Source organism: Cimex lectularius, unplaced genomic scaffold (genome assembly GCF_000648675.2).
Source record: "Cimex lectularius strain Harlan isolate CLEC.00 unplaced genomic scaffold, Clec_2.1 scaffold221, whole genome shotgun sequence".
In the NCBI taxonomy this organism is placed as follows: Eukaryota; Metazoa; Arthropoda; class Insecta; order Hemiptera; family Cimicidae; genus Cimex; species Cimex lectularius.
The window spans coordinates 500,893-513,815 of NW_019392775.1; the positions used below are offsets into that span (position 1 = coordinate 500,893).

At 32.8% G+C, this 12,923-nt stretch overlaps 1 protein-coding gene across 1 annotated transcript in view; it reads left to right on the forward strand.

Annotated features, from left to right (window-relative positions):
- LOC106663395 (hemicentin-2-like) overlaps positions 1 to 12,923 on the forward strand; it is a 221,331-nt gene that overhangs the window by 202,459 nt on the left and 5,949 nt on the right. The window contains exon 10 of the mRNA XM_014388215.1: positions 2,644 to 2,943. Within this exon, the coding sequence (XP_014243701.1) occupies positions 2,644 to 2,943 (300 nt within the window). The remainder of the gene's footprint in view (positions 1 to 2,643; positions 2,944 to 12,923) is intronic.

The following is a 12,923-nucleotide window of genomic DNA, read 5'->3' on the forward strand; positions in this document are numbered from 1 at the left end:
TCTCTCTCGACATGAATGGTGAACCCGTCGATCCTCCGCCCACGCGCCGTTTCAATGAGAAGCTGGGTTTTAATGCCGCTCAAGTTTCAACGTGCAAAAAGAGGGAATTATAACACAATTAAATATTATATTAATAAATACTGTAAGAAAATGATTAAGAATTAGAGATTAAATTGTATGTTTTTATTAATTAATAAAAAAATTAAAATTAAATTTAAAATGATACATTAATAATACGTCGATAAATTAATGATAACATTTAATAACAATTAAATTAATTAATTTGGTTATTTTGTACGTTTAATATTATTTAGGTACATAATTAAAATAAGAGGTAAATCAAAATCTATTATATTATTAATGCATTTATCTTCATGTACAATTTTACATTTTTAATTTCAAATTTCTCAAACCTAACTAGTTCCCTCCCTTTGTTGAAACTATGTAACACTGTTCTATTTAAATTTAAATTGTGTTTTGTTTCTTTTAGATGGTCCTTAAATTCCGAAAATTTGTTCGATTTAGGCAATTGTTCTTTAACTCTCGTTTTAATATCTCTACCAATGTGTCCTATATATTTCATGTTGTAATCATTACATTTAAATTTGTAAATCCCGCTTTTTGCCTAGTTGTCAACCTTTAAGTCTTTAGGTTTTGAGAGGATGTTTGTAAGTGAATACGTACCTCTAAAATCTATTCTAAAGCCTTCTTGTTTAAGAATTTTACCTCCTTTTTCACCAATGACACCACCTATGTTATGAAGAATGGAAAGCCGCTGGACTGAAATGACGGAAATACTAAGGAATATTAAGGAAACTGTTAAACCATGGCCCGTGGAGAAAATGAAAAAGAAAGATAGAACGATCTTAACAAGACTGAGGATATGCCACACCCGTAACACACATGGCTACCTGATGGTGACGGCAACAGAGATGTTGCCCAGAGTGTGATGGGCCAGTGACCGTGCATTACATACTCGCACAGAGCAAACGTTTGAAACATTAACAAAGAAAATTTTGATGCAGCTAGTACTAGAAAAATTTATTTAAATATTTGCGAATAATAAAAGTGTACGACTTACTATAATCTGCCTCTTTGCATATGATCATATCCTAATGAATGTATGTATTTATTAGCGAGAATGTTGAATGAATGAGTATGAATGGGAACAGGCCGATTGACAGTATATCCAAGTGCGTAGGCGGTCTGTTATTAGCGTGATTGATTATACACATATATATATAAATGTGCGTGTGATGGAGTTAGTTATTGGAGTGAGTGAATGCATGATTGAATTGAATTGTTGGTATGTGCTTATGTGTGAAGGATGCAGACGTGTCCCAGATAATTGCAACGATAAGATGAAAATTGATTACAAAGAATAGTAAGACCTTAAAATTGCAGAGAAAGGAAATATTGAGAACCGGCTATGACCTATCTGTCTGCCGGAAAAAAATAAGCCTCAACTATCGAATCATAGGACAGGCAGCTCTAATGGAAACACTATTTCCAAATTTCACAAAGAGACGGTTTTATTTCATTGTGAAAAATTTATTTATTTTAGATACAGCGGTTCACCTCAAGCCATGAAAATCCAGCTAATTAACTTAACTCAACTTAATATTATACAGAAATCAATGTCATAAGCTAGTTAGTACATTCTACTTTGCAATTGTACGGGTTCTAATTACATCAACTAATAAAATCAACCAGTGGGATTTTATATTTACTATTAATTAAGGTTTTCAGTTGAGATAAAAAAGTCAATGGCACGAGCAGGATTCGAACCCACGATCTTCGGCTTGATACGCCGCTGCTCTACCACTTGAGCTATCGTGACCTCGATCCACTCGGACACCAACCTCCCATCTCAACCACCTTTTGAATTTTCCCTCCGTTTTGCCCTTTTTTATCTCAACTGAAAACCTTGTAAGATATTAATTGGTCAAGCGGCCCACGAAACTAGTGAATTTATATTTACTGTTCAGCTTCTAACAACTTCTTTAAGCAATAACTTTTGGTATCAACGTGCTTGTAATAATGTATAATGTTATAGGTTTTCTAACATGTTTCAATAAAGGAAACAAATAATTACTAACTAAACTTTGTGAGTGGTAAATAACAAATATAACAAAATTAACAAAAAAATCTCATATCGCATAATTAAAATTGGTCTTGATTTATGTCTCTGTTCTTCCCCGCTATTTGGAAATTCTTAGAAGTTATCGATAAGCGGTTATAGGAACAGGTCAAATGAATTGTAAGAATCTTAAGTTGTTTGTGATAAGGTCTTGAATGGAAGGCATTCTTGGATACATTGTCCCTTCAAGGGAGTCATTGTATTGTCCAGTTTATTGTATTGCTCTATTCCATCACCCGACAAAAGACCGAACGTCCAATTCAAAGAGAGTTATATGTCGAACGAATCTTGCACAATGCTTGACGTCGAGAATTCCCCTAGTGCTCTCCTAGCCAATTGTAATCTCTCCGCCTCCTCAAATCCTATTCATTAAATTCACAAACAACCGAGATCCTCACCTTAAGTTAGTGTTATTTGAACTCTAAGTCTAAGTTCCTTAAAATAATGTTTAAACTGTTTAAAGTGATTAATATTTTATTCTGTTTTTATTGGTTTATTTTCAGACGCTCCAGTTTGCAAAGAGGGTGAACAAAGAAAAACTATCGGGTTGTTAAAAAATCAATCCGTCTTTCTCTCGTGCGAGGTCGACGCCAATCCGAATACAAATCTCAAATTTAGATGGACGTTCAACAATTCCAAGGACGTTCTGCCGCTTCCGTCCAGCTGGATGAGGACGACGGGATCGGTCAGTTTTTTTAATTACACCCCCGCAACAGACGTGGATTTCGGAACGATCGGCTGTTGGGCAGAAAACGTTGTCGGCAAACAGCAGCAACCGTGTTTAACCAATTTGGTTCAAGGGAGTAAGTCAAAATACTACTTACCTACTAGTTACTAATTAATTCTAAAATTTCAATATAAAGAGGAAGAGAGAGAGAGAAAGAGAGAGAAATAGTGGAAGACAATAGGGTGCAGTTGCCTATAGAAAGGGCCTAATGTTGGTCATTAAGGCCCTTTGTGACAAGACCAGGGGTCAACTGATCGTCCTCGTTATAATCGTTATTTTGGGCCGCTGGGCTCCGTTATACTTTCAATTTCCTTCCAATTAAACAATCGAGCCATACAATAAAAAACAATCGTCAAATCTTTATCTGAATATTTGCTTTTTATATTATACGACACCCAAATCATTTTAAGTCCTGATGGAACAGTTATTCGGGGGTTGTCGGTTAGGTTTTGGCGCGGCGCTCATCACTGCATGGTAAAGGTCTCAGGTTCGAATCCATTGCCCCTGAATTCAAACCCAACATACTTACAAATGAGCCTTTTTTTTTCAGAAACACCGACAACCCGAGGGTTGATATGACCTCTGCTGTTGCGAACCCTCGTAAGAGGATCAAGGTCATTTTGAAAAAAGAAAATCACTCAGTTATTTGTTAATCATTTGATGAATATACCCATTCATCTGAAATTTGAAACTATTATTAAAAATTCACAATGTTAACAAATTTTAAGATCTACTTACAATAGTGAAATTTATGGTTATTTGGTTGTTATTATTATGGTTGGTAATTCACATAATGGATAAGCCAATAATCATTTTCATGAATTTCATGTACTTTTAACTTTAGTTTTGAAAAAAAGTTTTATATGTATTGTTTTTCGACTTAAAAACTAATTTAAACTTAATTCTGGCAGAATACCTCTAAATATGTGGTTGTAAAATAAGTACGTAGCGTTTTTTTACGGTAAATTCAATTAAAATTTCATGTACATGTAAACGAATTTAATCAATAATATATGAACCGTTTTGTTCCAGAAAATAATCCCATTGAGATTAGCCATTGCCGGTCATTTTTGGTCATTTGCTGTCTCGAATCGCTCTAATGGGGTGTAGTATAAACTAGGATTACCGGTTTGATTGGGCGTAAAAACCTCATATTAAAGCACTACTTTTCAATCCCATTAAATGTACAAGTTTACCATCCTGGGATGTCATCCGTCTTTCGGAGTTGTTAACGGTGAGTCGCTGCGTTTTATCGAAGATTTTCCTATCTGAACAAAGTTGTATTGAATCTTTTCATTCCCAGTTATCAATATTTTCAAAAGTGAGACGTTTACCGTTTTAAGAGCGAATCGCAGATCGATAAACTATTCCCAGTGTTGACAATATGTAATGTATTTTAAGTGTCTCTGCGATGTGACGTTTCTGTGCGAGTTATTTGTGACAAAAACTTGAATTTGGTCATCGTCAACGGTTGAAGTCTTCCAAATCAAAATTTCCGCTTCTGAATCGAACAAACCGCTTACGAACGGTTATTCTTATGCTTTCTCCTAATGCGTAAGTCTGAGCTGCGGTTTTCTCTTTGTGATATTAAAAAATCTTTAAATCTCGATTTATTTAAAACCTTTATGTAAATTTCTAAACCCTCTTCAAAACACACCACGAAATAGACACTACAATCAAAAAAGTTACATTACCAATAACTGAATTAATCAGTGTTCAACAATTTGCATACATTACAAAACCCTATTTCAAAGCTCATTAACGTAATACTTTATTTATTCAGAAATAGTGAGATGCGGTCTCGTGTGATGTAGGTTTCAGAACAACATTTTCTTTATCTTGCCAACGTTTCGATCTTTACTGAGATCATCTTCAGGGCCTGGGATTTACACCAGACCGCATCTCACGATTTCTTGAATAATTATCCGATTAACGGTCACTAATCACCACACATTGTAACACTTTATATTCAACACCTCATAAAATCGAAAAGACAAGATCATAAGGATAATTCGCAGTTTTTCAGATGAACGAAAAAAGAAAACTAACACATCAATTGAAACGGGATTACAAGCTTACCGCTCTTACCGATTCATATGGTTTACTATCAACAATAACAAATCGGGCATATAACAAAGCTTCTATGTTACCATAAAATTAAACCCTCTTCGCCAGGTCGACGGCAACTGGGCCATGTCACACGAGGAGAGAGCGAATGCTTTTGCTTCTCAACTGACTACGTTGTTTACCCCCACATAATAGACCATACGTATAAGTATAACGTATCGAGGAATATTTACACTCCCTTATTTCATTATCCCTCTGTGCTAAAGCTTTTTCACCTTCTGACGTTCATTCTGCCATAAAACATCTCAATCAAAGAAAGCTAAAGGTTTTGACCATATTACTCCTACAATTCTGCAACAACTATCAAAAACATGTTCATTACGTACCTATTTAATTCTGTTGTTAGTACATACTACGTTCCTATTTCATGAAAACACTGGTATATACCTTCGAATGTTCTCTAAACAAGAACCAAATTATTCTGCTTCATTTAGGCCAGTAAATCTACTATATAGTTTTGGATAAATTTTAGAAAAGCACCTATTAAAAAGAATTCTTCCAATCCTAAATTCTCAAATCACCGACCGTCAATTTGGTTCTCGCAACTGCCTGAATACCATCCAACAGTGCCATCGTGTGTAGACATTATCTCCTCTTGTCTTGAGTTAGGGCCGTACTGTTCTGGGGCCTTTCTTGACGGTTGAATTAAAAAAAATGTCGAAAGTACGCTAGTTTTCCTTCATTGTAAATTAACGAAACACCGCGTAAAAATATGAGATCTCGACGAAACTAAATAAAAACACCCTAACTAATCCATTTTCAGAGTGTGTAAAACTAACTAAACATTATTCCAAACATACTAGAACTGGGGAAAACGAACGATGTAGATTTGGAAAAGTGTTCCGGTTTTTTATAAAATAGTTTTACAAGCTCAATACAAACCTTGTTTCGTTTATAGATAAACAAAACTATCGCCTAATTTACATTAAGAAAAAAATTACATTTTGATTAAATAATATAAACTCTCCTTGATAATAGGTACCTAGGCAAATTACGAAAAATTATACTGGTTTAGAAAGTAATGAATTCAAACAACTTTTTGTAATTATTGAATTAAATCACAACAACTGTCATAATGAAGAAGTCTAGCGGCATGGTTTAAATCTGATTTTAAAAAAAGAAGATGTTAAAAAATTAAATACAATAAAGAACAGCGATTATTTTCAAATATAAATAAACAATAGTCATTGAATATATTTAGTTAGATTGATAATAAAATGTAGAAGAGACTTAGTTAATTTAAAATATAAATATTTTAAAAATATAAATACTTTATGATTGTTATTTTTTCTTATGTTTGTAACCGAAAAAATCGAATGTTTAGCACTTAAACGTGAATTTTACACTGGAATAATTGACCTTTGAGAAATGAAGCACGTTTGTTTAAAGCTTATTCGCAGGAGCAACTTAACTGTAAGCGCCATGTCTGTCAGGGCCTGGGATTTACAAACATTGTTTACATATAACAATTACATTTTGGATGTGGAAAAGTAAATTTATACAATGCAAAATATATTTTTTATATATTCAAAGGCCCTGAAGATGATCTCAATAAAGATCGAAACGTTGGCACGATAACGAAAATGTTTTTCTGAAACCTACATCACACCAGACCGCATCTCACGATTTCTAAATAAATATCGATTAACGGTTACTAATCACCACATTTTTTTTTAAATTGGTAATATTAAACAAACAAAATAGTAAATAACTTATACATAATAAATCTTTTTACGACTTTCCAAATAAAGATAAAGAAAATGTTTTTCTGAAACCTACATCACACCAGACCGCATCTCACGATTTCTAAATAAATATTTTAAAAAAACTTGATGAATCTCATAAATTTTTGTATGCTCTTTTCCTTAGTGTAATTAAATTTACAGTAATATTAAAATTTTTCGATTGTACTTTATCGAAAAATGTGAAAGGTTGAAATAATCTGAAAAGTGAAATACCTAGAATACAATTGAGAACCAGATGTTTGTCAATAGGCACTTTTTAGTGCAATTTAAGATGAAGGATAACCTCAGAAAGTATTGACGTTTTTTCACGAGACACCCATTACAGCAAATAAGGAAAACGCGTTTTAGTTGTGAATTTTTAAACAGAGATATGATTTTATTCATGGCAAAGACATTCTCAAGTTAATTAAATTCTGCAAAACTACATTTAAATATCGCTGTAAATAATTACAAAATTAACTTGCCTTATTTAATTTTATTGATAAATTAATTAGTAATTATTTTTTCGTTTTTTTTTTAATTAGTTGTTTTGAAACTACAAATAGAGAAATATGAACGTATTACATCGAACATCCTTTGACCATGATGGTGTTCTTTTAGCAATAGTTTTTTTTTTTTGTAATTTTATATAAATTTGTTTAAAATTCCAGAGGGATAAATCGAATTATTGAACAAAAGGTGAGGACTTATTTTACAATCCAATAGTACGTCTATATAATTTTTCTGAGATGTGTACATACAAGATGCGCTTTTTGGGGAACCCCCTCCAGACAAGTAAACTTTTCTTTATCTAGTTCTCCATGTGCCAAAAAGTTTTGATCTAAATCTCCAGGATACGAATAGGGGGTTAACTATTTCAAATGACAAGGTATTCATAAATTTACATTTTTTGAAAGGATGTCTGACGCTGAAATCAACGGTGAAAACGGTTTTTAATTTGGAACAACCACTCTCAAGTTTTACTGAAAAACGAAGCCTTGTTCAACCAAGAATCGATTTATATATTTATGATTTTAATTAATAGTAAATTAATTGTTTCACATGTTTAAAAACTTGGGTACAATTTCTCTAAATAACAAATGGAACGTAGGCCATTAAAGCGCGATTCAGCCTGGTGTAAATTTCGGTCCACAAATACAAATTTAAATGAATTAATGTTTGTCGATATCTACTGTATCAAGATAATTATACAATAATAAAAGACAATAATCATACAAAATAGGTCAATAAACATTTAAAACATTTGAGCTTTTTCACTTTTGTTAAATCTCTCATCCTTGAGTCGAAAAATTCTCGTTGTTAGCGAAGAATCACACACGTTTTATTGTTACCCTGTTATCCGTATTGTTTTTCCTTATGTATATTTATTTCCTGAAAAAATGGGACTTGTGGGCATGTGTTTGACTGAGTCAGTATCTTCGTCCGGGCGTGTTTCGCGGTTTATTCGCCTAATCTGTATATCTTGCGGCTTTTGCTGTTAATGCTTCGTTCGACTAACAACCGACCGACCGACTGCGCGAGATAGATGATACATTTGAATATATCGAACTTTTGGCAATCGTACTTTACGCGGTATAAGTGGTGCTTTTGCGTCTCAGACAATTGAAAATTTATGCGACAAGGGTAAAATACAACTAGTTTTCTTGTCATTCACAATTATCCGAGAAAATTCGCCATAACAACTTTATTTTTTTTACAAAACCTTTCGAGACACAAAATAAACAGTTATTCGGAAAGATTTTTACTATCGACACGTCAAAATCGGTAATTTCAAGAATGGACACTGGATTGGAAATTTTCCTTGAGGCTTGATAGCAAAAACAAGTAGACATAAAATTGAAAGTTAGGTGTGAATATTCAGGAAATGGTGGAGCATGTGAGAGTGATAGTAATTAACTTGAAAAATATGGCCCTTTGCTGAGTAAAACGAGGCTGTTTTAGAAATATGGTTTGGCCCGCCCAATATATAACATAACCCTAGAGGAGTCACTTGGGTTGAGTTATATCATTCGCTACCTATTTTGCCCAAGCTCGTAATAAATGCCTTTCGTCCACATTGCATCTAACTTTAACGTCAAAAATGAGGATGGTTCCGTATAAAAACGAGAAAATTCTTGACAAGCTCTAATGGCAATAAGTTTAAACTATTCAACTATTCCTCAAGCGAGTAATTTAGGTGATAATCTCAGCTTGAACGAAACAGATTTTTCACTTTCCACTTCCAAATCCCAAAGGAATGCTTTCTCTTTTTATGCATTTTTCGGCTTTTTAACTAAACTAACTTTTAACTAAACGACATTGAACAATGCTTTAATTTAATTCGGTAAAAATATAAGGTTTGATGCTTACAAAAAATGTACGGAGTCTCCTTAAAAATAAATGGGTATCAAATTTCCATTGCCACGAGTAGAAGTGATTTTCTTTTAAAGAAAAAATTGCTGTTTTGTTGTTGCCTACTGACGATTCAACGATTATTGAAACAGGATATTTTATTTAATTGTGGAAAGAGTAGTTATTAAGCCAGCGGTTTACCTGTATGTTACAAGATATCACCAATCTCCATGTGTTTTTATTTAAAACAAAATCGTTAAACGTGGTCGGGACTTTTTTGAACCACAAAATGCATTTTTGTGTTTAATTTTCTTTATCTACAACTGATTTGCACTGAATGAAAATTGTCCGTGAGATTCAGGACGTTAAAAGTGCTCCAAATAATTTTTCGAAAGTACTGCAAAATGAATCGGTTTGTAACGTTTTTAAAACATACATAGGGCGGCATTCGGGAAAATTCGAGTTCAACTAGAAAATAGCTTCTCTTGAAAAGTTGTAGTTTTTCACCTTTCAGTACACGTTTACGTCCAAAACGCTACATCATGTTGAAGCAATTTCTTTTTAGTTTTGTAAAGGGAAGTTGTGAGACAATTGTGTCGAGCAAATGGTATTAAAAAAAGACCCAGGAGCTAAGAAATAATTTTGTTCTATAAAAAAAAGTGTACAATTTTTCTACAATTTTAGGTCGTTGTCAAAAATTAACTAATCATTATTTTAAAAAAAGTTCTAAGTACGAATATGTGATATAGAGTGAAAAATAGAACAAAAACCTGGTAGAATAGATTTTGAGAAAATGCTACCAAAAGTTTATGGTTTTCGTTGAGTTTTTCAACAAGAACCAAAAATGTTACGTGACATTGAACAGTTGCTGTAATGAGTTAAAAAATTTAGGTTTGATGCTTAACCAAAACCGACCGAGTCTCCTGGAAAATATATGCCTACCGAAATTAAATTACATTTAGTAGAAGTGGATTTGAAAAAATAGGAAAAACCAGCTTTTCGTCCAACAATTTTCATTTTGAAGAGGAATGATAGAAAACTTTTGTATCGAACGAATTGTTTCCAAAAATATCCTCGAGCTAAAATATAAAATTTGTTTGCCAGTATGTAAAAATGTTTGCCACAACTTTAGGTTGTTGCCTAACATTAACATATCACCAGTTTGAAAAATGTCTAACCCCGAATTTGAATTATGCTAAGAAAAATAAACCAAAGATTGGTTGTAATTGACTAAACAGATTGTGAGAAAATGCTTCCAAAACGTTTTGGCTTCGCTTTGAACAACTAAATGACATTGAATAATTGCTGGAATGCGATAAAAATTTTGGATTTGATGCTTTTGCAGAAAGCAAAGAGTCTCTTTAAAAATAAATGCGTATCTAGATTAAATTTCATTAGGTGGAAGTGATATTTTTACAAATAGGAAAACTAACTGTCCAGTCTCTAACCCCTTTAAAATTCTTCTAGAAAGCTCTGTTTTCAAAAGACACTCTACTTAGCAATTGTATTTGTCTTTAATTTTATCAACAAAATAATTTAATTTCCTTTTCAGATTCAAATCTATCTTAGAAACTTCATATCACGCTGATTTATAATTTATTATTTGTTGTCTGTCTTTTTTATTTTGCGAATTCCAAAACCAGGAAGAAGTGCAATGCGTACAACAAAATACAACTGACAAATGTTTTCACAGAAAAAAAGTGTAAAAAGGAAAAGGNAAAAAATTAATTTAAAAAAATTTCCTTTTCCTTTTTACACTTTTTTTCTGTGAAAACATTTGTCAGTTGTATTTTGTTGTACGCATTGCACTTCTTCCTGGTTTTGGAATTCGCAAAATAAAAAAGACAGACAACAAATAATAAATTATAAATCAGCGTGATATAAAGTTTCTAAGATAGATTTGAATCTGAAATCTTAAGAAAATATTAAAAGCTGCACTGAAAAAGAACCTGTATATTTAGAAGACATTAGAAGATTTTAGACATTAGGAGCTATTGTTATTTGATATATTTTTACATTTTGAAATCATTGCTACATATTTTCAGTACAGTTTCTTCTTAAATTGCAATTGTCTTTAATATTTTTTTTAATATGTCCACGGTGGGCACTGGTCGAAATTTGAGGTAAAGTATTGGATTAAAATAATTATGGCAACTGTATAATCCTCAATAATCCCAAACCAGGGAAACAGAAGGACAGGCCACACAGCGAGGACGAGCTGGCTAAATCAAAACTATAGAGGTGTTTTTTGTTTTGTTTTTCAATATAAAATGTATATCTGTTTTGCTGATGAGGTTTGCCACAAAATGATTTGAAGTGGCGGTATAACTGAAGACATTAGAAGTTTGAATACTAGGCCTTACATTTCTTTCACCGTATTGAACAGAGTACACAGTAGTAAATTATGTATTACCATTAGTGTAAAATAGATCTAAATATATTTATCAATAAATTATGAATATTTATGCATATTGGTGGAATAGACTTCGTTTGGCAGTATCCTAATTCTTCGTTGGATAACTTCTTCAAAACAACCTGTCTACTCGCTGTCGCGGATCTCGATTAAAAAATGGTACGGACTTGATAACAAATGGATGGGGAAAAGGGTGTGAAGAAGGGGTAGGTTCTTGGGATGAACAGTACGAATCTATTTAAGGGAAGTTGGTATGCGGGTCATGGTAGGAGCGTGGTTCGCCTACTACGTAGACGCCATTATCACTGCCTACACGTCAAAAACACTGACTTAGCCGTTAGACATTGCAACACCTTACCCCCTTCTTTCACACACAGAATACTTAATCATAACACTCACATACATATTTACTAAAGCAAAACTCAACGAGTGTAACTTACTACTATGTAGATCGATCGTATGGGGGGAATTTTTCGAAAACCTATTCCACAGCTCGCCACAAAAGAGATCCTCAGAAGATATTTTAATAAAATCGGAATACTGCACATATATCAAGCCGACGAGTGATGCAAATAGTTCCTGCGGTTGTAAGAGCTTTACGTTAATTATTTACGACTGTACGATTACCTATCCTGTCTCTAGAAAAAAAGATTTTAAAAAAATATTAAAAATTTAATACAAACTGGTGAAAATATATCGACTATTAAGGCACGGAATAGCATACAGAATAATAAAGCTAATAAGGGCCCCAAATGATTGCAAGAAGGAAAGCATTGACGATTGACAAGTGTAAAACAATGTTTTTAAACGGTTACATCTAAATATAACATAAACAAGAGAAATACGTGGATTGTTAAAGTATGTAATACAGTACACAGATAAATAAATTTGCTATAAATGATTACTGTTCATTTACAGTATGAAATATAATTATTAATATCGCTTATCGGAAGCAATGATCCTTTCTGCAGTAATAATAGTTCAGTTTACTAAATGAAAATTTTATAACAACCGGTCAAAATATGGTACATAGCGGTGTTAGTTTTTACAACGCACGTGGCATTATTTTATTGCAAACTAAATATGGTTCCAAAAATATTTTTTTCACGTAGAATAGTATTATAATTTTGATAAGTTGGCGCAATAAGCCGGCCTGGTGATCAACGTTTTAGTTTTTCCAATTCTGAAAGAACTTTCCATTCTAAAAACAATTATACCAAGCACTCTAAAATTCATCTTTCGTTCGGTAGATGAAATTTTCTTTCCAAACTAGATCATTTCAATTTTCTCTATTTTTTAACCAGTTAAGTGCAATGCTTTATTAAATTCACTAATTTCGTGGTCCGCTTGACCAATTAATATATTACAATTAATTAAGGTTTTTAGTTGAGATAAAAAAGTCAATGGCACGAGCGGGATTCGAACCCACGATTTTCGGCT